This window comes from Lithobates pipiens, unplaced genomic scaffold, assembly GCF_037356315.1.
Source record: "Lithobates pipiens isolate NorthernLeopardFrog02 unplaced genomic scaffold, aLitPip1_a1.2 Scaffold_1, whole genome shotgun sequence".
NCBI classification, from domain to species: domain Eukaryota; kingdom Metazoa; phylum Chordata; class Amphibia; order Anura; family Ranidae; genus Lithobates; species Lithobates pipiens.
In genome coordinates, this window is record NW_027507685.1 from 146,201,443 (window position 1) to 146,228,671 (window position 27,229).

At 41.8% G+C, this 27,229-nt stretch overlaps 1 protein-coding gene across 1 annotated transcript in view; it reads right to left on the reverse strand.

The window, feature by feature from the left end:
• ASS1 (argininosuccinate synthase 1) overlaps positions 1-27,229 on the reverse strand; it is a 147,532-nt gene that overhangs the window by 86,531 nt on the left and 33,772 nt on the right. The window contains exons 6-9 of the mRNA XM_077478172.1: positions 24,118-24,174; positions 20,431-20,505; positions 4,142-4,212; positions 2,588-2,618 (exon numbers count right to left, since the gene is read on the reverse strand). Coding sequence (XP_077334298.1) covers positions 2,588-2,618; positions 4,142-4,212; positions 20,431-20,505; positions 24,118-24,174 — 234 coding nt within the window. The remainder of the gene's footprint in view (positions 1-2,587; positions 2,619-4,141; positions 4,213-20,430; positions 20,506-24,117; positions 24,175-27,229) is intronic.

Sequence of the window (27,229 nt, forward strand, 5' to 3'; positions counted from 1 at the left end):
TGTAGCAAAGTGTCATTTCTGCAGTGTTGTCACATGAAAAGATATAATAAAATATTTTAAAAATGTGAGGGGTGTACTCACTTTGGTGAGAATATTATATATATATATATATATATATATATATATATATATATATATATAAAACTACATATAGGAAGACAGATGAAGAAACTAAGATAATAAAAAGAGTTAAGCCGATCATAGACAGATCAAAATTTGTCCGCTTCAGCAAAAACCGGATGAATTTCAATCAGTCTATGGGAACACTGGTTGTACTGAAGTTGATCCATTGATCAACTTCAGTACAACCAGCCTGTTTTTTTTTCTCCTGATCACTGACGGCGGCTATAGTGACCAGCAGTTAGCACTGTATTCTGCTGGTGAGGAAGGCTCCCCATGCTCCCTACCAGCATAACACAATAGAGCTGTGGGAGGCCACAGTACTGCAAGGTGTGGCCACCAACAACCTAGTCGCTTGGCTTCAATAAATTAAAAAACTTTCAAATTTTCTTGACCTGTACATGATACTGCTTGGATCTGGCAAACAGTTCACATGTATCCAATTTTGGATAGGTATGCAGCACTAGAGCCAGTTGCTTTGTTAACGCCATTTTTATTCTCTGTTGCTCCAGTCTTCATAATGAGTCTCGGAAATCTTTCTGTCTGTAGCTACTGGCTTTGAGGCTGCATTCACACCTGAGCATTTTCAGCTTGTAAAACGCCCAACAAGCAAAATCCCATTCATTTAAAAATGGTCCCTGTTCACATCTGAGCATTTTGTAGCCTAATACCGCGTACACATGATCGGACTTTCTAGCGGACCAGAGTCCGTCCAACAATTCGATTGTGTGTGGGCTCCAGCGGGCTTTTTCTCCCGAAAAAGTCCAGCGGACCTAGAAATAAGACTGGCTTCAAATTTGTCCGCCGTACTCGGCTTTTAGCGGACAATCTGTATGTCTGTATGCTAGTCTGACGGACTAAAACTGACGCTAGGGCAGCTATTGGCTACTTTCTATGAACTTCCTTATTCTACGTCATCACGTTCGAATCCGTCGGACTTTTGGAGTGATCGTGTGTGGCCAAGTCCGTTCGTTTGAAAGTCCGGCGGACCTCATCTGCAAAGTCCGTCAGATTGTCTGCCGGACCAAGTCCGTCGAAAAGTCCGGTCGTGTGTACACGGCATAATGCAAACGCCTGAGGCTCAAAAAAGTACATGAGCTTCTTTTTGGGCAGATTACAGGTGTTTTTTCTGCTTTTTACATTGGTGACCTTTTGACCTGTGCAAAATCGCAGCAAAAATGCTCAGGTGTGAATGCAGCCTTAATCAAAACCAATCCTGCATGCACGATCTGACCACTACTGTCATATAGCCAATTTGAACCTATGGAGAGGAGTTCTACAGACATTGGTTCTCGGCTGGAAAATCAGTCCTATCCAATTAGATGGTTTCTTCAAGTGGACTCCAACAGGAGGCGCTGGGGGCAGCCTATAGACATGCAGACCTGATTCCCTGATCTGAGCATACACAAATGTTCCCCTACTAGTATCTTAACACAGCAAAGAACAACAAGTGAAGTCTATGAAGGGCTTTGTGGATCGGAGTACGTTTTGCCGCATGCCGGGGTTAAACAGGCCAGCCACTTGGGCTGACAAGCTGATCAGAGACTGAAATGTTTATCATAATATTGGAACAAAGTGGATTCTTGCTTCTGCCACAGCATGGCTCATCTCCAGGCTCCATCCCTGCCCCGCAGGCTTGTTCGCTCTGACTGATAGTGTAATTAGTGCTGACGGATCGTTTACCTAGCTCTTAGTGACTGTCAGAGCATGAAGACAATGTCTTTCTCACTCACTGGGCTGGAGGCTTCCCTGTATCTCAATGAGCTGCTTCATTATAGATTGTTAGCTCCCCAGGACAGAAAATGTATATTTATTTCAAAGCAATGTACAGCATTTTATTTATTTTTTCAGACAAAGTAGATCAGTCTGATAGAAATAAAAATGTTATTGTGTGTTAAAGAAAAAGAATCTTTCTAGGTATAGTAGTTCATTATATACAGTATGAACACCCGGGCAGCCAGATTTGATCATTACATACACGGGCTTTACTTCCAATCCTGCAGTACTACACAATGGTTGTACTTTAGTGCTCAGTCTCACAATGCGGGTCTGGGAGTCAGCTTAGTCATCAAAAACAATGCACTCCCTGCGTGGCTTTCGGCACAGGAAATGACTGTTGCATTCAGAGAGCTCCCTCTAGTGGCTAAGTTGAAAGCTTCTACATTTAAATGCAATGGCAAAAAATATGACGAGCCATAGCATGAACAAATGTGAGAGTTAAAGCAAGCAAAAAAAATAAAATAACTTAAATATGTGCTTACTGATAATGAAGCTTATTTTCCTTCCTAATATAAAACCCAAACTTTTTTTTTCCATAGAAAGGGCTCTGATAAGGCCAATGTTGGTGGTGTCTGTAGCTTGCCTTCTCACCCCTCCCTCTCCATTGTCTACACATAATCAGATACACAAAGCATTCATCAGTTTACAGAGTTTAAATTTGAATAATAAGAATGAATTCCACACTCACCTTTGGGTTTTCCAAGATCCCACCTTCAAAGCTGAAGAAGACACAACATGATTAAAATTAGACGTGTTGCTGCATTTGAGTAATATAACCCTAAGGGCTCATTCACAATACAACACATGTGACAATGAGCAATGTTTTTTGTTTTTGTTTTTTGGTTCCAAATAATTTTCGAGGTACAACAGAAGTTAAATTATGTGACATAACATACAATTTTGGAGGGTGAAAGGGTAGGCGAGGATTGTGTTTCAGGCTCCAGTTATCTCTTTTACTAAATGCAAGTAGTCTTGATGATAGAGGAATCGAGTGGTGTAGATAGGTGTGCACCTCCAGTGGTGGGGCAACGCCTAAGAAAGTACACTCTCATTTGGTTTCGCTCAGTGGTTACCCAAAGACGGTGAGGTTGCTGAAATCTTTTGGAAAAAAGGGAGTCTTGGATGCATGAAGGGATTCAAGGTAAAGGATGGGCTAGGGGGTAGGTATAGGAAGGGGAAAAGATGTGAAGAAAGGGAGAAGAAAGAGAAGGTTGAAGTGGAAGTTGGGGGTTTAAAGGATGCGCTCTCGGCGTGAAGGGTCCTGATTCTGTTCAGTTGTAGATGATTAGGGGTAAGAGGGGTGTGCTTTTAACATTTACAACGGTCACCTAAATGCTCAGTCCCACATATCACTTGTCTAGGCGACACCTTTCAGCAGGTAAATGATGTGCACTCTGCTAACTGTGCCTCTTGGGATATGCAGGTCACATACCCCAGCAGACATAGTTTTTTGGCAGCCTTCCAATAACGTCACAAAGAACGTGGCAGCACAGGACTGAGCGGTGGCAGAAGGCAAGAGGATTTCAGCAGGACAATTCTGGATCCAGTGAAGGTGAGTATCTGAACTTTGCACTTTTTAGGGCTGGGCCTTTTGGGGCAGATTTTGTCTTCCAGGCCTCAGGGCCCGGCCAGTGCACACGCACGGTCACATATATTTGAAATTATTTTCCCTCCACTGTTTGTCACTTTCACTTTTGTGTGTGTTTTTTCTCTCACTAGGATGAAGGGTGTGAGTCCTTGGGCTTGCCCTGACATCTAGGGGGAGGATGTGTGACCTTCTGGGAGGGGCTTTAGCTGATCTAGAAGAATGGGGGTCTGTCAGGCCTTCTGGCTTGGCAGACCATTGGCACTCTATGTCCCTGTCAGGAGCTTTGCGCCCCGGGGATCAGGGAGATGTCCTACCCTTTTGGACTAAAGCACACCCTTAAGTGCACTTTTTTGTGTGTGTTTCACATGCACAATTTTTGTTCAGTTAACGTTTATTCCTTTCAGAATTTGCACCAATGCAGATTAAAAAAATAAATAAATCTGAACCTTACAGAACCTACCACCTGGTAAGCAAGTTTAAATGAAAATGGAGTGAGAGGGGAGGCTGAATATCCGCTTTAAATAGTGTGCTTTATAGAGATCTAAAAATCAAGCCAACAGAGGGAGAATTCAGGACTATACAGGGACAGCGGGATTTGGTTCTAAAATAGGGACAGTCCTACCAAACAAGAGACAGTTGGGAGCTGTGATTTACCTAATATGCATGAGGTTCTCATCCATACTCCAGGGGTTCTTGGGTGTCACAGGTACAGGTATACCATGTTTCTGAAAAGAGAAATGTACACTATTAAGCCTATGGTGGAAATGCTATTATCAATCTGCATTACAATCCCCAACACCGGTTCAAAGTAGGTCATCAATTAGACATATTTGAGCATCAGCCAAATGAAAACCATATTGGCCCAACATGTCAGCTCATAAAAAAAAAATTCTACAGATACAGGTTGTATGCCGTGTCCACACTTTCCAAGCAAACAATATCTGAAAGTTTGCACAGGAGTACAATGAATAATTGTGCAAGTATCAGGCTGTCCTTGAATGGTCACTTGTGAAGAAGATATGACAAATATTCTTGAATATTCAAAAAACACAGAAACTGCATTATTTCTACATACAAAAACAATTCCTGGCAATGTATGAAATGGGGGAAAGCAGCCAAAATGTTCCCAACTTATTGGAAAAAAAAATCGATCCCTACAGATGATCAAGAAATGTTACTACTACAAACGATCGTTTTACACACAGGACTATTACACGCTACTGTTCAAAGGGAAAATGAGAAGTTTAAAGCAGGGTTAGGTTATAAAAAAAATATCCCAAGCTTTCAACATTTCACAGAGCACTATTCAATCCATCATCCGAAAAAGGAAAGAGTATAACACAACTGCAAATCTACCAAGACATGGCCATCCACCTAAACTGACAGGCCTGGGCAAGGAGAGCATTAATCAGAAAAGCAGCCAAGAGGTTCATGGTAACTCTGGAGGGGCTGTAGAGATCCACAGCTCAGGTGAGAGAATATGTCCACAGGACAACTATTAGTCGTGCATCTGCCCTTTATGTAAGAGTTGTAAGAAGAAAGCCATTGTTGAAAGAAAGCCATCAGAAGTCCCATTTGCAGTTAGCGAGAAGCCATGTGGGGGACACAGCAAACAAGTGGAAGAAGGTGCTCTGGTCAAATATAACCAAAATTTTACTTTTGGCCTAAACGCAAAACGCTATGTGTGGTTGAAAACTAAACACTGTACATTACCCTGAACACCCCATGCCCACCATGAAACATGGTTGTGGCAGCATCATGTTGTGGGGATGCTTTTCTTCAACAGGGACAGGGAAGCTGGTCAGAGTTGAAGGGAAGATGGATGGAGCCAAATACAGGGCAATCTTAGAAGAAAACCTGTTAGAGTCTGCAAAAGACTTGAGACTGGGGCAGAGGTTCACCTGCCAGCAGGACAAAAACACTAATCATACAGCCAGACCTACAATGGAATTGTTTACATCAAAGCATATTCATGTGTTAGAATGGCCCAGTCAAAGTCCAGACCTAAATACAATTGAGAATCTGTGGCAAAACTTGAAAATTGACGTTCACAGGCGCTCTCTATCCAATCTGACAGAGCTTAAACTATTTTGCAAAGAAGAATGGGCAATAATGTCACTCTCTAGATGTGCAAAGTCAGTAGAGACATCCCCAAAAAGACTTGTACCTTTAATTGCAGTGAAAGGTGGTTCTACAAAGTATTGACTCAGGGGGGCCAAATACTAATGCACGCCACACTTTTCACATATTTATTTGTTAAAAAAAAAAAGTGAAAACCATTTATCATTTTCCTTCCACTTCACAATTATGTGCCACTTTGTTTTGGTCTATCACATAAAATCCCAATAAAATACATTTACGTTTTTGGTTGTAACATGACAAAATAAGGAAAATGTCAAGGGGTATGAATACTTTTTCAAGGCACTGTACAGCCAAGAAAAAAAATACACACACACGGCAGCCTATGCATAGTAAGAGGGCTGTATGTACAAGTGAGCGAGCACGGACATATATGAGTTCGAATAGTCAATAGATTCTATGCATTATAAACGTCGGCACAGTCTCTGAATTTAATCACAAGTTCAGCACAAAAACCTTACACTTCAAGTAACATCGTTGATTTATTCCTCCCGTACACTCAAAAAAAAAAAACCTTTTTCCACCATCGTTAGCCACGTCTGCAGCACTCCGACTGCTTGGAATAACTCGAAATTGCTTCTGTCTCAGTGGGGCCGCTAATATGTTAACAAACTCATAGCAGGAAGACGTGGATCCCAACTGGGGCCTAGTTGGGGCCCCCCATAGGTGGTCTGCAAGCTTGCGCAGAATGTGTCCCCCTCACTGGGCCGAGCAATGAAGGGTAAGCAATAAACAGAACAAAGAGGGAAAAAACAGGCCCCCTGCGTCCACTCCCAAAGCTTTGTCTTAATAGGCGCAGGCCAATGCCACCCACATGTGAGGAAAGGCTGCTGGCTAATGTTTAGCTCAGAGGTCTCTGTAGAGCCATTCAAAGTTATGAGCTGCCCAGTTTATTTAAAGAAAGCCTTGAGCTGCTCTAATGAAGATGTCACCGGCCCTGAGACACTTCATTGTTACATAGACTTGTCCTTCATTATAATGTGCTGCCGATCGCTCTTGTCAGAGCCTAGATGCTTCTGGTCGCTCTCTTGGCCAGGACTCATAGGCATGCAATACTAGCATATATGGCAGAAAAGGCAAATAAAATGTGTATTTCTTGCATGGTTTGAATTCTTAATGCACAGTTTACTTCAAACGTACAACAATAGTGAAAGAAAAAAACAAGTATTTAAAATCCTTACTCAGAGTTTCTGCACTTTCACAATTGATTTTTGATCCTTTGCCATGATTCTTTGAACTTCAGAAAAGTCAAATCCCTTACAGCCCCGCTTTTCTTGCACTTCATAACCAACCTCTCCTCTTTTGGGAGTATCTAATTACTGTTTGTGCTGGACAAGCTCCTCTGCCCCTCCCCTCACCTTCCTATATAACCTTTGGGGATTTATTTAGTAAAACTGGAGGCTGCAAAATCTGGTAGAGCCGTGCTTAAAAATCAGCTTCCAGGGTTTTTTTTTTTTGGTCAAAGCTTTATTGAACAAGCTGAAGTTAGAAGCTGGTTGGCTACCATGCACAGTTGCACCAGATTTTGCACTCTCCAATGATAGTAAATCAACCCTTTTATGTAGCTGCCAGGGTGAAGTGAAGGGGAATGTTATAGAGTACCAACAGAATGACAGGTCTGTGTCTGCTGGGGCTGCTAACATCACATTCAAAATGGCGGGGCCCAGCAGCAGTCTCAGGGCTTTTGGATGTCTACACAAGTAAAGCTTTTACAGGTAAATAACATGCATAAAATATGTTAAATGCACATATAATCCTTTGGGAAGATTTTTGAATGATCTGGTGACATGGTCCCTTTAAAGTGACTCTATGGTTTGGTCAAACAGGTTCAATTGAATTCCTATCTGCAGAGGCGCATGTGTTTATTTCCTTTCGCTCTCCCGCACATCTGTTCAAGAGGGAAAGGAAAGCTCTGTGCAATCTGGGAGTCACTAGAGACATAACTTACATAGGGCCTTTAACTTCCCATGTGACAGCTCCAATTGGCTCAGTGCTATCACATTGAGTTAGTCACATGCTCCTACATACTTGATAGTACCAGGTATTTCCTTCAGCTTCAAATGCTGAACAGAGTGGTAAGGGACCAAAGGAAAAGCGAGGATATGCTGGGAAGCAGTAGAGAAATTACAGCAAACATGTTGCTTTTCCCTGGGGCAAAGAACAGGTTTCTATTAAAGCATATCTAAGGCCAAAACCTTTTCCAGGATAGGTCAGGTTTTTTTGCTATCTGTGTTTCCCTGGCAAACTTATTAAATATGCACTATCATCTTCCTCTAAGGTCGAGTCTACATGTTCTTTCAAAGAAGGCACAAACTAAGGCCGATAACTTAGTACAGTGGTCTCCAAACTGTGGCCTTTGCTTGCCTTTATCCAGCCCGTGGGACACTTTTCCACCAACTGACACCAATGATGGGGCACCATTCCCCCCCCCCCACGGACACCATCGATGGGTCTTTATTCCTCCCACCTATAACAACAATGAGGCACTATTCCTCTCACTAAAACCAATGATAGGGCATTGTTTATTCCCACTGACATCGGGGCATTTTCTACTATCACTAGCCACAGTTTAGCCCTTCTAAAGCCTAAAGGATGGTAAATTGGTCCTTTGTTTAGAAAGTGTGGAGATCCCTGACTTAATGGCTTCTAGGGTTGAGTATATAAGGTCTACATCCACATAATAAAAGTGTCCCTGAATCCGCTTTGGTCAATCTGCTCTTTCCTTCTAATATATGTAAGGACCCGTGGGAAGCTCTACTTCATATGCTCATCTTGGAATTAAATAAACAAGAACACGTCTCGACAACATATTTTTATGGCTACTAAACAAACCATCGCTAAGGCGTGAAAAACACCTCTCCTCTCTCCTGAGAAGGTGAAGTGATGGGTGCGCAGTACATTGACGAACGAGAAGCAGACGGCAATGTTCTTGGACACTACGGACAAATTTCGGAAGATTTGGCAACCCTGGTTGGACCAGTTTCCAGCGATGAGCACATCTTCTCGCTTTTTGGATTTATAGGAAATTATAACAAGGCTTCCGGTGCTGGCCTTGGATCCCCCTTCTCCATGATTCAGTTTTCTTTGGTTTTCTACTCTTACTCTCCATCTTGTTCCTCTTTTTCCTTCTTCTGCCTCTATTTTCTCTTTATTACTTATTTTTTGGCCTTTTACCACTGAATGCCAGTGTGCAGAGTCTGTCAATTGCTCTCTGGCCATACTTTTAGGGTCACTTTTGCCACTCCTTATCTTGAAGGTATAACTTTTGGATGGGGGTGAAGCCCTCCTGCACATCAAGTAGTTTATGGGATGGTTTCCCCCTCCCTTTTCCTTTTTTTTTTTTATTTATTTTTCCTCACATACAAATTTCTTATCTTAAAGTCCTGAAGAGGACCCTAGGACTTTATCTTTATTTATTTTTATACAAATATAGGTCAATCTCAGGTATCGTATAATATTTGTTGTATGATGACTCTTGAAATACCGCTTGTTTTAAGTACTTTCTAGACTTTGATTATAGGGAGTACCATGGTTCGTTATGTTCCTACAGACCGTAAGGGGACTAGGACATTCTTACCTGGTTACCTTTCCTTTTTATTTGTAGTTACTGTCTAAACCATATAAGGAGGCCTACTTATCTGTGATATATTTGCTATCATTTTCAAATTACTTTCCGCCACTGTCCCCATCATCTGTTTTCTGTTTTGTGAGTCTATCTTTATTCATTAAAAATATTGTGAAAGAAAAGTGTCCCTGAACCCAAATGTCCGTAACACCTGAAATAAGTATGGCCATTCTAAGGAGTTGAACGCCTGGTTGCTATAAGCCTATCAAGGCTCTAGGGACACCCAAGGAATTGGGCGCTTGCAAAATGGTGAACAGCCTTCGCAGATTAATATAGGTGAATCTACCAGGAAAAAACTGATCTGGTCAGATTTTACCAGGGTGGATACAATAGAATTTAATCGAGAGGCAAGGATTTCAGAGAGGATTTTGAGTTGATCACAGATATTGGGCAGAATGCTTTACAGTACTGAAGGTCCTTATTGGGTTTTGAAATCAGTACAATTAGTGTCTCCAACATAGAAGCCGGTAGGGCTTTTGCTTCCAAAATAGATTTATAAAGGATGTATAAGCTCTAACTGAAGGAGAAAACTGCAAGGTCCATAAGAACCAAGAATTAAGAACCAAGAGATACAAAAAGACACTCCATCTGACTCTTAATTTACTTCTTTATTGGCACTCCTGGAGTCCACAATAATTTTGCCTTTCCAAAGTAGGAGCTTTTAACTCATATATAAAACACATCTCTAGAAGATAAACGCTGTATAGTTCAAAACTTCTTATACCAAATACTAAAACGTAAGGAGCTTGTATGCATTTCTGATCCCTGCCAAGTACCCCCAAACGCTGAGTATGAGCCAATCAGCTCACATGGCATCTATGCAGAACTTGCATGCAACGCCATAGCTCCCCTGGTGGGGAACATAGGAATGTATCCAGAGCATCAGCTAATTAGATTGTTTGATTGATCTTCAGCATAACCCCTTAGACTCATCTAAAATATTTACCATTTTATATAGTTTTATATAGTTTAACCAGTTGTCCAAACTGGTGACATTTATTTATTAGTTGTAATGTTAGTACGAGATATGCATAGAACACATTTTTGACTGTACTCAACGCTTGTACCAATAAGTCGACTCCAAGAGGTAACTAGTGTTGGACATATTCTATATCATACAGCTTGGCACACTTTCATTTTGCTCCATAGCAAAGTCATCAACACTTCCATTTTGAATATCCAAACACCCGCCAAGTCAAGAAGAAATATTGTGTTTTGGTCCTGGCAACATGCTGTTTTGTTGCACACAGGCACATCTCCCCCATTTATCATTCTCTGAGGTTGGCCTGTCTATGGACACTCTTTTTGTTACGGGATCATTTGAAATCGGGGTGGAGAGACATTAATCAAGAGCAAAATCCCTTTCCTAATGTGCGTAACCCCTTTTCATTTGCTCCCTAATGACTTCCAGATTCTCAGCAGCCAGCTCATTGTTCCTGCAAGGTTTTTATAAGCAGCCCATAACATACTCTGCAATTTGTATCTTTTCTTGGTGGCGTGGATGAATTGCCTCTCTTTTGAATGGCAGTAGAGGAACCATGGAATGCAATGACAGCCAGTGAAAGGAGAGCAGGCCCCTGTGAATCTTGGTTAAAGTTACTGCTTGTTAATAAATAGCCAGGCCCCAAGTTAACTGACAGCCTTTTACTTATCTTCGAATGATTCCTGATAAATCCATGCCTTGGGGGCTGATGGGACAGTTTATCTACAGTCATTTAAGAAAGGATGGAAGGGGGGGGGGGGGGTGCTTAGGTGAGGGAGTGAGAGGGGCCTCTTAAAGCAACACAAGGGTTTAACTGATATTGATCTGTATAAACTCCTTTCTCACTTACATAGTCTCTTTACCTTTTCAATTGATACTTTGCTTGTGTAAAATGTATGGGGAAGAGGTTTCCTTTGAACAAAAAAATATAGCCTGAAGGCACAAAGCAAAGAATAGGTCATCAGAAGGGAACAGACAGACGGATGGGGGTGGGAAAATGGGTGCAAGCAAGGGTATAGGCCCAACATATGAATATGAGCATAAACAAGTTGGCAAATGCAAACATTCTTATTTAAAGGGTCACTCAGCCTCTCTGTAAAATTATAAAATACTAAAATTTACTTTCAGTAATGACAGGTATATAGATTGCACACATACATAGGTCCAGCTTGGCACAATGTAAGCACATAGCTCTCAACTGTCCCTGATTTTTAGGGACTGTCCCTGATTTGGAGTAATGTCCACCTGTCCCTCATTCCATCCCATTTGTCCCTCATTTTGGTCTGATCTATATAGCTGTATATAAAATGCACTTTTTATCTATGAAAAAGTGTTTTCTAGTGCTAAACCTTTCATCTGATTTCTAAATGGCTGCATTTGTAAATTACAAAGGCCAATATAAAGGAATAGTAGTGGTAGAAAAAAAAAGCACTTGTGGGTTTAACCAATCTTGTTTTTTTGTACAATTCTCCTTTAAGGGCGTGTGACAAGGGGTGTGTCCTATGCCTGCATACTTTTGCTGTTAGGTGTCCCTCATTCCTAGCTCAAAAAGTTGGGAGGTACCTAAGCATGTATATCCTAAATTTGATGGACCACTGGGTAAGCTGGAAATCACTGTTGTAGTCGGCGCTACAACAGTGATAGCTGTGATCTTATAGGTTCTGTTAGTGTTGTGTCAGTGGCTTCCTCTCTGCACACTGACCGGGAAGGGGGTCACTCATCCCTGCCACCTTTATTTTTTTTATATTTACAAAGCATTTTAGGATTGGACAAGATGGGGCTTGTGACATCCTCTCTACCTTCGTCCAATCAGAGAACGCTTGGGGGTTGATTTACTAAAACTGGAGAGTCCAAGATCTGGTGCAGCTGTGCATGGTAGCCAATCAGCTACTACCTTCACCTTGTTCAATTATAGTGGTTCTAAAGCTTCATGGTTTTTCACCTCCATGTATTCCCCTCCTTGACCTCTTTTTCTTACCTGAGCCTAATCCGATCCAGAGATGTGCAGCAGCTCCAGACATTATCTCCGTCTTCAATGGGCATTGCTGATTGCTCATTGTCAGGGTGGATTTGATTTAAATCAAGTCGATTTAAATCATAATTTTTAAAGAGCAAATGTCATCTCTGTCCCACAGTGGCTCCTCTGACCCACCGACAGTCACATTCACTTTAATGGGATGGCTGGTGATGTGGCAGTGACACAACAAGGTGAGGGATGTGGCGGCAGCAGGCGAGTGGATGCCGCTAATAGGCGCTGCCATGATGGCTCTGAAATGACAGGTGCTCTTTAAATGTAAGGACTTATTCTTGCTGGTAGTTAGAAGCTTTAATATTTGCAAACAAAAATGAAGGTTTCCTATTTAGAATAATAAGCTGTCAGGTTAGTAAAACAGCGATATCAGAAACTATTCAATCATACAGTTTGTAGTGTACATAGATTTGCAAAACAATGGGATAAAAGAATATTACTCAACTTTGTTTCTCATAGTTACTGTGAAATTGTGTGAATGTATCAATGCAATGCATGATACATTTTTACTCCTAAAGCATTTTCTTAAAATAAATTTGATAAAAATCCCCCTAAAAAATGATGAAATAAAAAAAAACTGATTTTTTAGATTTTTTTAAATCATTGATGTCAATAAAATGCTGTGACACAGGAGCGAGAGGTGGGGCAGAGTCACACTGTCTGTGTCAATGGATGCAGCAGCAGGGGTCCTGAAGCGAGAATGCCTGGGTGCCTCCAAGGAAGGCGGATCTCCGTTGGGGCTCCTGCTGAAGAGGAGGGGCCTAGAGCACCAGTGGGGCTACTCTGTGCAAAACCATCGCACAGAGCAGGTAAGTATAACATGTTTGTTATTTTAATTTAAAAAACAAAACAAAAAAAACAAGGCTTTAATGTCACTTTTAGCTTTGGAGCTGATTGGTTTCTATGGAAAGCTGCACCAGATTTTGCACTCTCCAGTTTTAGTAAATTAAACCCTTAGTATTTATTGAAAAAAAAAATACAAACTTTCTGTGAATGACAGCAGTGCCAAGACCCCCTGTGTATGAATGGAAACCACAAGATTGCAGCTATCACCAAAGTAGCACCTCAGGCTTAAGCTATGCATATACTACACCTTATATGCAAGCATGCATATACTATACCTTATATGCAAGCATGCATATAAGGTATGGGATGTAAGTATACAATTCAAATTATTCCTGGAGTTTAGATTTTTATTGCTGTCTGTGATTCCCCCTCTATTAGTCCTGGTGAACACAGAACATTATTTTTGGTATTCAATAAACTTTATACATTTTTCAGCAGAAAAGGACATCATTACAGGCATTATCTCACCCATGCATAAATATGCCATCCATAGTCCCACTCTTGTAGTTTTCAATGCAAACCCCCCCGCCAAAAAAAACTAAAAAAAAAACACAACCGCACCAACTCCCCATATCCTCCTCCTCCCGTCCAGGCTCCTTCCTCTTCCTTTATTCTTCCACAGCTAGTCTACTTTCTACATATTTCGCCATATCAATATTCCTATACATTCTCATCTCAATCTCCTGCATCACACATTTCCAAATATTTCCCCGATTTCTTAAAATCCAGCTATTTTTCCCCAGATTTCATTATATCCATGGAACATCATGATACAATTAAAATCTTACAACTATCACTATAACAGGAATTAATGGGAAATCTTCCAATGGGGACACCTGTTCCGTGGACAATTGTCTAGGGAGAATTTCCTTCACTTTCCTCTTAGCCCCTGTACACACGGTCGGAGATTTCGACAACCAAATCCGTCGGATTTTGCCCGTCAGATTTTGTCCATCGGATCTTGTCCGAAACTGTTGCATACACACGGTCGGACAAAGTTGGCGAAAAATCCGATCTTTCAGAACGTGATGACGTAATTTCGTTACGATGGGACTATATTCAGGCTAGTAGCTTTGATGTAGGAATTTGATCTGAGCATGCGTGGCACTTGGTCCGATCAAAATTCTCTACACATGATCGGATTAGGTCCGATCGGCCCAGTTGGTCGGGAAATATTTCCAACATGTTGGAAAATTGGGTCCGATGGATATTCTGACGGAATCAGTCCGATGCATATCACACCCAATCGGATTATCCGACGACACGGTCCGATAGGACACATTCCGACGGATTCTCCGACCGTGTGTACAAGGGCTTACATCTGGTGTGTACAGGACAAGAAATGGAGGGGGGAGTCTCCCTTGCAGGGATACGGGTAGCACTAAAAATCTTGACAATGGGATTTAAATACCTTCCCTAAAAGAATCAGTCAGCGATATACCTTAAAAATTTGTTAAAACTGCATATTTTGGGGGGCATTTTTGGATTTACACCCTGACCAAGAGGTCTAATGCCAGGCCACACTCCATCGCCTTGGAGCAGGGTGTGTTTGAGAAAATGGCATCTGCAGTATTTCCTTCATGGCTACCACTATGGCTTATCCCTCATCACTATATGTTTGAATTGTTGGTTGAATCCAGAAAACCAGAAAGGAGGCCAAAGAAAGGCAAGAAGAACATATAAACTTTATTCCCGGTTGGATTTGAACTCAAGATTATCAATTATTAAACTGCCATGAGCACCTAGAAGTGACCTCCACCCACATCAGCAGGGAATCGGCGGTGTGGGCTTATATACATAGTATGTCAGCGCTGTGTCCTTCCAAGTCTTGTCATTGACACAAAAGGGGATGGAAAAGCAATGTACGCCACAGTCTGAGTGAGCGGAGATAGCAGATGGGCTTGCTGGTCTTCTGTGCTAACATCCCTCTGACTCTCAGGCAGAAGCGTCATGCTCCACTGCCTGCACTGCTCCGGGGCTCTCATTAGTTTTCAAGAGCTTGTTAGTCAATTAATGCCGCTCTTTGTTTATTCTGAATAGGTAATAATCACCATCTCAGGGTGTGCCAGAGGGCATATCTGTCACACACACAAGATAACAAGAATCCCACACACACAGCCTAGGTGGCTGGCAAGGAGCCTTGTGTGAACCTGCACTCTGAGAATGTGCCCTCGATCAGAATTACGGCCTCATGCAGGATGGACGTTTTGCTCACACCTCTAGACGTCTTTCCTCCTGGTAGCGGTGTTTTGGCAGAAAAAAAGCTTGATGCCTGTAAACACGTATAAGCGCCTTGGCATTGATTCATTTCATTGGCCGGAATAATACTTTGTTTTGACCACTCAAATTAATTTAAAAAGTGTTTACCGTGCCTAACAATTAGGCGCCTCTAGATGCGTTTACTGGCTTCAATCCTTTTTTCTGCCTCTAAACCCCTGTAAATGCCTATGTGTGCATGGGCGCCTAGGCTAACATGCGGGGGCTTTTAGAGGAAGGAAAAAAAATGCCAAACACCCCTAGGAGAGGCTGTGTGCATGAGGCCTAAAGGAGAACCCCAGACAAATAGCTACATGCACATTTGAAATTCAAACATGTAGGCTGATTGGTAATTGATCCACATTTGTATTGCCACACCATATAGCCAGGAACATGACAATACTATTCATTGGATTCACCTTGCTCATTGAACAATGAATTATCAGTGTGATGATGCCGGTTCATTTATCAATGAGCAGGTTGGAGGAGGAAAGGTGACACATTACACTGCAAAGCTGAACCAGGAAACGTGGAATCTGGATGTCACCTGCCTGGCTGTGCAGCATGGTAGAGGGTTGTGGCTCACAAGCCCACTTGACTTTAGCATGGTACTAAGGGATGCACAAGTCCTCTTCACCTCCATGTCTTTCAGAGATGGACATGAATAGCTAAATATTAGAAATACAAAAGTTGACAGGGTCTGATGTCAAACTATAGCCATCATTCCAACATAGCACACCACAACTACCCTCTATATGTAACAGGGGACTATTATAGGCTACCTAGATCATACATAAAATCAATAATATAAAATGAAATTCTTTATTATGCATATGGGTAAAAACAGATGTGGCTGGAGTATCACACATATAGTTCATAACCTGCAACAACATGGTCATGATTGCTTTTACAGCAGCACAGGTGCAACTGACGCGTTTCAAAGCTCACTTCCTCATAAGTGCCATATGCAATTGATAGACTGAACTAAAGGTATACAATGGAGCTGCTGGATAAAAACTTTTAGAACCACGGTTGATGACATTCCATGAAATCATGCACAGAGGACGTACAGGGAGATCACCCCGAAACCGACATCTGACCATACACAGTTCGATTTTTTTTGTTCGGTCTGCAGGCTGTACAGTGCAGATTGACGAATCTCCTGCTATGGTTATTGTATTCTAACAGCTGGTACCAGTGTCTGTCCTAATACCTGAACAGTGACTGCATCTGACGGGACAGTTTTCTGTCTGGCTCCTTTCAGGGTGATCCACGTATCGAAATTCGTCCGGTTCCTGAAGAACCATTTGAAATTTGCATAATATATGGCCAGCTTTAACTATGCCATTTTTATTACATGTGTTTGATAAATACAAAAACTACATTTGATCCTTAAGCAGGCAATACATTAATATATATTTTTTTTTCGTTTAACCAGCAGATTGAACAATAAAAATGACTCAATTCACCCATTTACATTAAGTGAAAACTTCCTACTATTGTATTATGACAGATGGCACTGCTGTCTATAGCTGACAGCATTGGCTGATCATGAAAAACAGACAGGGCGGCTGTATCAAATTCTCTACAACCAGCCTGCCCATACATGGATCAAAATTTGGCCAGTCCCTACTGATCTTTGATCCAGGCTGCCTTTAACCGCTTTCTGACCACCGCACCCACATGTACGTCCGCAGAATGGCACAGGCAGGCAAATGGGCATACCTGTATGTCCCTTTAAATTTGCCGCCTATCGGGCGCATGCGCCATAGGAGCGTGCCCGCGGGTCCCAGGAACTCGATGTTCCCTGGCGAGCGATTGTAGTGTGAACAGGTAGAACAGGGAAGTGCCTATGTAAACAAGGCATTTCCCCGTTCTGCCTAGTGACATGACAGGGATCTACTGCTCCCTGTCATCGGGAGCAGTGATCGCTGTCATGTCAGTGGAAGCCCACCCCCCCCCCACAGTTAGAACACCTCCCTACGACAGACTTAACCCCTTGATCAGCCCCTAGTGTTTAACCCCTTCCCTGCCAGTGTCATTTACGCATTTTTATAGCACTGATCGTTGTATAAATGACAATGGTCCCAAAATGGTGTCAAAAGTGTCCGACGTGTCCGCCACAATGTCGCAGTCACAATAAAAATCGCAGATTGCTACCATTACTAATAAAAAAAAATTAATCAAAATGCTATAAATCTATCCCCTATTTTGTAGATGCTATAACTTTTGCGCAAACAAATCAACACACGCTTATTGCGATTTATTTATTTTTTACCAAAAATATGTAGAAGAATACATTTTAGCCTAAACTGAAAAAAAATACATTTTTTTATATATTTTTTGGGGATATTTATTATAGCAAAAAATATTGCTTTTTTTTCAAAATTGTCACTCTTTTTTTTGTTTATAGTGCAAAAAATAAAAAACCGCAGAGGTGATCAAATGCCACCAAAAGAAAGTTCTATTTGTGGGGAAAAAAGGACGTCAATTTTGTTTGGGTGCCACGTTACACGACCGTGCAATTGTCAGTTAAAGCGGTTTTGTACAGAAAATTGCAAGTTCGTCTTATTCAAATGGCTTTGGAACATAGATGCAGTTATTACCATTGAAATAAAATAATATGCAGTATTTACCTTTTATTTTTAATGTTTATGCCGACTTCTGGGCTCTCCTCCCGTGGGAGTAGGCGTGTTTATTGGCTTCGCAATGGTCCCTGAGAACTTTTTTAGCTATTTCCCAGGATTCCATGGGGGACACAGTCAAGCCAAAATTGCCATTTTGAAAGTGGGCAGGCAGCTCTATCAGCCATTAACACTATAGCACAGGAGACAAAAGGAAGGAAAACAAAGAGGACACTCAATGAGCATGTGCGAGATGGAGCAGTGGATGCTGGGAGCTCAGTGTCATCGCATCCAGGAAGTAAATGCCTGTGGGCTTCAAACGCCCACAGTGAAAATGGAAACCGCCGGACTGCTTTTTTAAAAGTTTTCCTTAGCAATGAAATTGTCACGCCGGGGGTTAAAAAGACGCCGATCATGGTTGCAAAGACCCCGTAGGAATCGCCCAACAGTGACACAGGTAAAAAAAAAAAAAAAACGGCAGTGGAATCCCGCTTTAAAGCGATGCAGTGCTGAATCGCAAAAAGTGCTCTGGTCAGGAAGGGGGTAAATCCTTCTGGAGCTGAAGCGGTTAAGGTAAGCCAATAAATATATAGGTGCTTATTTACACCTGTGGCGGTCTGAAAAGCAATTGGCGTAATACTGCCACCTCTTGAATGCCTAGGTTTTTTGTTTTGACACACAAACGGCCTTTTTCCAATGGGAATAGTGTGCCGTAACTGCGAGCCAAGCATTAGCTTGCAGCTGAGGCACAGCCCCAGTCACTCAAATGGGTTGCAATTGGCGGTGGTACTGTCCCTACCCAACACATAGCAGGATCAAATACTGGTGTCTGGATACATGCTGTACATACTGTCCATATTTCAAAGAAAAAATGGAAGTCCGGCACCAAACTATCTTGAGATAAAATCGGCTTTATTTTAAATCCATCATGACATAAAAAGAACAAATTCTTAAGATTGATGCGTTTCAGCCACCTCAATGTCTGACAAATGCATCAAAAGAATCATTTTTGCCACACCACAGTTCAAAGCATCATGACTGTGACATGTGTATACCCCCCTCCAGGTTCCTCGCAGGTAAAACTGCAGCTCAACCACCTATTCTTTCTGCCTCCCAACAGCCTTCCCAACTGCCTCCCATGGAAATGATTTTAGTAAATATATACTGCTAAATACCTTTTCTCATCAGCGGTATATAGCAGTCTTGTGACTTCTATTAATGTCTGGTTAAAGCTTGTAGGAGGATTTTTTATTCTCTCCTGATTGTCCTATGAGGCTTCAGGACCCCTGACCCGCTGTTTGATTGGCCCTGTGCTGATCAAATGCACTCTCCCAAGAACAAAAAAAACTCTCTAGCACTACACACCAAACTGAGCATGTGCAGAGTGCCCCCAAGACTCCGTTCTATCAGGAGATGGTTTGGGGATAGTGGAAGAAGGGGAGGATCGCAGAAGACAGAATCAAACAGCCTTTTTACACAATGTAGAGGATTAACCCCTTAGGTTCCACAATGAGTATAACCAGCATGCTTTCTGCATATACAGACTGATTTTACTGTTGTGGGTTTAGTAACACTTTAAGCTGGCCATAGAAGACAGCCCCACTGTGCTATTGTATTCTGACAGCGGTATTCCTCTGATTGGCTGCGGGCGCTGATCGAATTAAAGTTTTTCAACAGTCCCATTCAACAGAAGTTGAGCGGGAACAGCCAAAGATGGATCAAAATTCAGCTGGTACCTGCTGAACCGGCCAAACTTTGATCCATTTATGTCCAGGCTTAGCCTACCTTCTTGCACACACGATTATCAGTCAGAAATATAATAGCCTGCCAATGAACTACAGGACAACCTCTCTCTACATTATGGAGAATGAAAAAATAAAAAAAATGGAATGATCCCACCAAAAATGGACATTCGGAAAGTATTCAATCCTGAATATATACAAGAAATAACCCTATAATAACTGCTATAACAAAAAAATATATTGTACATTTTTTTTATAGATGTCTTATATTGTTGTATTGTTCAGCGCACAGAATATTTCCTGCAAATGCAGTGAGCGGGTTTCACTACACCAACGTGAGGCCCCTCCAGCCATGATGCTGCCCGCTGATGGCAGATTAATCTGTCACTTAGCACTTAGTGTCAGTAATTTTCCACTTTTTTTCGATAAACGTAAAAGACCCCCCTTAATTTCAAATCAGAGTCTTAAGCACCGTCTTGTCCTGGGAGTCTGTCTTTATATATGTCTGCGATGTTTCCATTAAGAGTCTAAATAAGCAGACGAGATGGGATGCCGCTCTTTATCTGTTGTCAACATTCCACGTATCTGAAAGCAGATAATTGTGGTGTGCGGTACTGACATGCCGTGTGCGCTAAATGTGGCTAAGGAATATGAAGCCTGGAGACGTCGCTACAGTACATCAGGAGATCTTGTACAGTACCTTTGCGTAGTCCATCAAGTCAGTGCGTCCCCGGAAACGATTGTAAAATTCTGGCATCCTCCAAGGAGCAATAATCTGCAAATAAGCATTTATTAGCAAAATTAAAAGGAAATCTATAGCTGAGTTACAGAAGTAAATTTAAATATCTTCATGTAAATTATCTTGAATCTATTTTCTTGTTTCATTTGTAAAAAAAAAAAAAAAAGAAAAAAATTATATACATATATAGATTTATAGATATGTGTGTGTGTATGTGATTGAGATATATATATATATATATATATATATATATATATATATATATAATTTTTTTTTTTAGATTATTTTTACAAATATGTGCGTATATATAGGATTGTATATGTATGTGTGTGTATATTATATATATACACACACTGTGTCTATCTATGTAAAAATAATATAAATTTTTTTTAAATATATTTGTATCTTATATCTATATATTAAAAAAAAAATTGTAAAAGAAACCAGAAACAGCATCTATCTCACTCCCATATACAGGTACACCTCCAAAAATTAGAATATCATGAAAAAGTAATTTAATTCAAAAAGTGAAACTTATATATTATCTAGATTCATTACATGCAGAGTGATATATTTCAAGCATTTCTTTCTTTTAATGTTGAAGATTATATGGGATACTGAATTTTAGGTTTTCCAGAACTGTAAGCCATAATCATCAAAATTTAAAAAAAGAAATGCTTGAAATATATCACTCTGTGTGTAATGAATCTATAATAATATATGAGTTTCACTTTTTGAATCGAATTACTGAAATAAATTAACTTTTTGATGATATTCTAATTTTTTTGAGGTGCACCTGTATATATTATAGGTAATCCTCTATTTATTACAGGTATTTATAAAGTGCATTAATTTACACAGTACTTTACATACACTATTCATTCACATCAATCCCTGACCCCAAGGAGCTTAGGGCCGGTGCACACAGCGATGCGCGGCGAGGCGTCTCCGACTTGCCTCGCCGCGACTTGCACGGACCTCAGCGGCGACTTGCAGAGGACTTCTGTATAGAAGTCAATGCAAGTCGCCCCCGAAGTCGCCCCAAAGTAGTACAGGAACCTTTTTTCTGAGTTGGAGCGACTCGAGTCGCTCCTCTCAGAACGGTTCCATTGTACAGAATGGGGGCGACTTGCGGGAGCGAGGCGAGGCGAGCCGTGTCGCCTCGCCTCGCGCCGCAGTGTGAACCGGCCCTTACAGTCTAAGATCCCTATCTCACATGCATAACGATATTAGAGCTAATTTAAACAGGAGACAATTAACCTGCCAGCATGTCTTTGGGTGTGGGAGGAAACCCATGCAAACTCCATGCAGATCATGTCTTGGTCGGGATTCAAGACAGGGACCCCCAAGTACCATTTAAATGTTTCAGAAGTGGCTCCTGGGTTACACTGGTTTAGACTCTACAAGGCTGACTGAGGGACATTTAGCACATTTCTGACAAATGTAGACACAAATTAAGATGCCCGTCAGTCAACACAAAATGTAGCTTTTATGTGCATTTGTGAGCCATGCACCTGGAATGCTGGCCAGCAAACTGCGTCAGTATGCAAAGGTCTGCGACAGAGTTACCACCGGAGAAGAGACAGATTTTCACTCCAAACAGACACACAATGTAAAAAATAGTGTTCAGGGATGGGTTGTATTCTGTCACAGAATTGTTTTAAATAACAAACATGTTATACTTACCTGCTATGTGTAATGGTTGTGTACAGAGCCGCCCCGCTCCTCCACTTCTCAGGTCCCCAACCGGCGCTGTTAGCTCCCCCTCTTGGGTGTTTGCTCCCATAGTAAAGAGCTTGCTATTGGGGCACTTGTGTGGGCCTCACTCCTGAGTCAGCCCTGTGTTTCCATAAACATACGCAGTGCAGCTCAACCACACCCCCCCCCACCACTCTCTGCCTGCAGGCTTTGACTGACAGCAGTAGGAGCCAATGGCTCCTGCTGCTGTCTCTGAGCCTATGAGAAGAGAGAGGAGAGAGCCCCTGCTCTCGGGCACAGTGCTGGAATGAGATCGGGCTCAGCAGTGGCGGTTGGTGGTTTTTATTTGGGAGGGATGACAAACCATTCACCCGATGCCACTCCCCCCCCTCGGGTCAGTCAGTCAGTAGTCAGGGCCCTGCATTTACCCCATCTTGCGGGCAGTGCTCCGGGCTGCGTCAGCTTCCCTCTGGGCTGTTCATTCCGGCTGCTTCCTCCCTCCCCTGCGTCTCCTCCCTTCTCCTTCTGGCAGCCAATCAGATTGGACAGATCTCCTTTCGGGGTAACAGACTTCCTGACTGGCCAGGAGGAGAATCCGTGTTACAATAGCAAATATTCATTCGCTATTGTCTCAACTGGGTGAGCTTCGGGCTCTGTGCCCTGAGCCTGCCCTCTTTTGAAGCCTATTAGATCACTTCAAAAGCAAACACCCCCCCCCCCCCCATTGGAATCCATGTATCCGGTGCCCTGCATGTAGATCAGGGGGCCAGACGCATGGATGGGGGGGGCGGCACTGGGGCTCAGGTGAGTATTTAGGAGGGTCCGGGGGGGGGGGCTGCACATGAAAGTGTTTTACCTTAATGCAGAGGATGCATGCAGGTAAAAAAAGCCATTGACCTTTACAACTACTTTAAAGAAGAATTAATCTGTGAAGCCTAATTATTTGAAATCCATCTCAGGTCTGACTCAGTCTCATTACTCTATGTTTAGTATTGCCGGGCTGTGCAACAGGATTGATAAATGTCCCCTATTGAGATGATCTCAGCACTACTTAAAGCACGTCTCTGCTTTTCCTGTGCAGGTTTGCTTTACTATCCCCTATTCCTGGCAGCACATACCTCCATCACTAACCCCCTGCTCCATTCCACCACAAGGAGCAAAGAAAAAGATCCAGTACTTCCAAGTATGAGGAGCATGTGACTCCCACTCCTCCTTGTCATGTGACTTTACTGGTGCTGGGTGATTGGCCCAGCACTTTCACATGTGCCCCAGTTGGAGAGAACTGAGGCAAACACAGGAAAGTGGAGTATGTGTTGCTGGGGATGGGTGGGGGTGGGGGCAGAGAAGGAGCATGTTACTTTTTCATGCATGGCAGGGGAGGCATCTGTTGCATCATAGGAATTCAACCTTTTTTTTGCTGGTGCAGAAATTTTCTGAAAGAACTGGCCACACACAGGAACTAAGATTCAAATCTGTGTATGTATGATTGCACATTTAAAAAATAAAATAAAAATGAATTTCTATGTGTCAAGGTTGCCAACCCCCACGCAGCATTTTTTACTGACAAAACATGGGAAATTTACTGGCGGAGCACATTTTTTACTGGCAACCTGAGAAATTACAGAACTCCTATTGAAAACTAACAGTGAATATTTGAACAGTATAAACATGATATGGAAACACTGACAATACCTATAACAAAGTCATTTGCTTGATTTACACTTAAAAATTCAGCACAGCATGAAATTATCAGCCCCTGATATATACTGGCAGTCTTAAAAAAATCACAGATTTTTACAAACTGTCAGTAAATTTACTGGCGCTTGACATCCCTGCTATGTACCCATTTAAACACCAATAATGTTTAGCGGAGGTCTATAAAAATGACAGTAGAAGTCTATGGGATTTGTGCAGATTGACATAAAGACAAGTTAAGTTTTGAAAAGTTACCTCGATCCCTGGATGTAAAGAATAGCAGGTCAGCTCAAAGCGGATCTGATCATTGCCCTGTAATAGAGAAAAGCAGAGGAGGAGAGGTGTGAGCAGATGGCAGACCCAGATCACACGACAACATCTGGGGGTACACAATACTCCACACTCCGCTATCACACAACCACATCTTTATCTAGAGTTTGGGAAGATTTCTGTGACACCAGGACAAGAAAAGAAGAACTGGAGGTCATCAGGACAGAAAAGGACGTACACTGATATAAAAACCCCTTAAAGCTGAACTCCGGGAGAAGCAAATATTTTCTAAATACAGTCACGTGTGTTTAATTTTGGTGTGCTTTGTGTATTTCTTCCAGATCTGTGTAGTAATCCAGTGTAATACTTTTCCTCTGTATAAGAGCTTCCTGTAATAAAGACCGCTCACTGCTGCTCTCTCTCCTTGTGCAGACTGATTGGTCTCATCTCCGCCCCCTCCTGTAGTGTTCTGCATGCAGTCTATAGAGGGTGGAGCCTCCTTGGCCCCTCCCACAGCTCTGCTGTTTGTACAGCACAGTGATCATGTCACTGCCACTTTTACAAGGTAATATCTTGGTTTGCAAAGGAATCTGCTGCACACAAAGTGGTTTTAACTCCTCTGAGGTTATAAGACTTTATTTTGAAGCACGTATTTGTGCCTGGAGTTCACCTATAGGAGACCATTTACATCTGTGCATATTTTGTCACGCATGTTAAGACAGCCTATTTATTTCAATGCACAAATGCATTCAGAAAATCAGACGTGACAAAAAATGTGTAATGCAATGCAATGCTTTAGTGCACTGGGTGCCAGTCAATATGAGCAGCAATGCAATACAACACTTTTAGTCTAAGTTTACACTTTTGGTTGGGGGGCAGTAAAATCTGGCAGTAGAGATGTGTTTTTTTGCCTCCCTTAACCTGCAAAAAAACCTGGACAGGGTTGCCTATTTGCGACAGCTGCAATGCTTTGCTTAGCAACCCCGTCCAATGAACAAAACCTATGAATGGGGCTGCTACGCAACCGCCCTGCAATCGTGTGCCAAGAGCAATCCACATTAGTGTAGGTTTTTAGGGTTTAAAACAGGCATATTGCCTGCCCGCCCCCTCTGAAAAGGGAACCACCGCGGATTGCTCTTCAGAGGATGACGCTAATGTTAACAAGCCCTTAGTGTGTTGCCATGCACTGTTGAAAACACACATCTAAATGGGCCCTAAAGAGGTTTTCACCTTTTCTCACTGTACTAGAACATTACTCTATCCTATACAGGAAACTCCTACATTAGGGTCCTTATAACATGCTTAGTTTCTATCTGGAGATTATAATGAGGGTCTATGGAGGTGCCTATTGAGGAGTGCAGGAAAGTAAAATATTGATAAGAAATAGAGGCTTTCAATAGGTCATTTGTATCTCCAGGCAAGACTTTTTTTTTCTTGTTGGGGTGACCGAACCCCTCTTTTGGTCCAGGAGGGACAGTGCAGCTCAGTTTGGTATTATTGGTTGCTGGTTATAAAATGACTGGATAACTGAATCACCCTCCAGTGTGCTCAAAACACTAACACTCGCTGCGGCATACACAGCGCCATGACGGCAAGCTAAAGCATAGCATGCTTGCAAGATGTGCATGCTTTTCATATATTATATTTGTATTTGTAATTTATCACTTTTTTCACTTGAGCTTACAATCAGAAGTGATTCCAATGGTTTCTGTCTCCCTCTTGTGTCAGACCGGTGCATTGCAGCCGGCACTGGCTAAGAGATTAAAATGCCACATCTATGAAAAGCATTCCATGTTCCAATTGCTTTTCAGAGGCATTTGCCAGGCGGTGAGGAGGTTACGTGATGCCTTATTTTCGCTACTTTTCACCTCGTAACTGTCAAATGCACACAGTTGCAGGGCATTTACGGTGTTGCCCCATTTACTTGACTAAGCCACATTTGGCAGACTTAGTACCCTCCAAAGGAGACAGGATCATTTTTTCCATGGGTGCAAAGTGAAGCATCATAACCGTGGCATGTAAACACCTCAGTCTTCTGCCTTTGCAGCCTAAGAAGAGCAACTGGAGGTGCTAAAAACACGGCTCAACCGCACATTTTTAATGCCCCCCCAACCACAAGTTTAAACAATCCCCAACTAAAAAGATGAACATATCCACTTTCCAAAAAAAAAAAAAAAAAAATATATATATATATATATATATATATATAAGTGTGTGTATGTATATTTATCTATATAATATTTTGTGTGTGTGTGTGTGTGTATGTGTATTATATATATATATATATATATATATATATATATATATATATATATATATATATATAAAAATAATAAAAGGGTGGGTTACTTTCCTTTCCTTTCGTGCGCATGCGCAGGAGTGACGTCATTGCGGCTCCGGCCATCTCGCAAATAACTCTGGGAGACATGTTGCCGGGCAGAGCGGTGTGCAGGGACCGCTGCAACAGCGTTGATCTAAGGTAAGTATTTTATAATGAGCTAGTTTGCGATGTATTCTAGCTCATTATGCCTTTGGCTTGCAGGTTTTTTATTTTTTGTGGTTTTTATTTTTTGTGTTTACACTTTAAGACTAACGAACACTTCATTATTACCATGCGATAACACAATTAGGCCCCATTTACACTTGAGCGTAGCGGGAACACACATTTTTCACATATTAATGTGCATCCTGCCTAGGGCAGCCTATTCACCTAAATGGTCTGTTCTATGTGCGACAAATGCCCCAAAGTAGCTCCAGAACATTTTTGGCCATGGAATGTTGGGCGTTTTTTTTTTTTTTTCTTTTTTTTAGTTTGTAGCACATTTTGTCACACAAACACGAAGGACTATACAGGTCGTGTCTTCTGATCCTTCATGAGCCTTCATTGTCTGTCAGTGACTAGCTACCAAGTGATACAACAATAAGGATGACCTATAAAAAGTCCATCATTTTGGCCCTGGATTTGTACCCCGCCAGGCTCCTTCTAAGCAAGACCTTGATCAGGATCCTTGAGGAGCTATCCATCCATATCAGTGCTGAAAGTACAAGTCAACACAAAATCACACCAGTCAACTTGTTTCATGATCTGAACACTTTA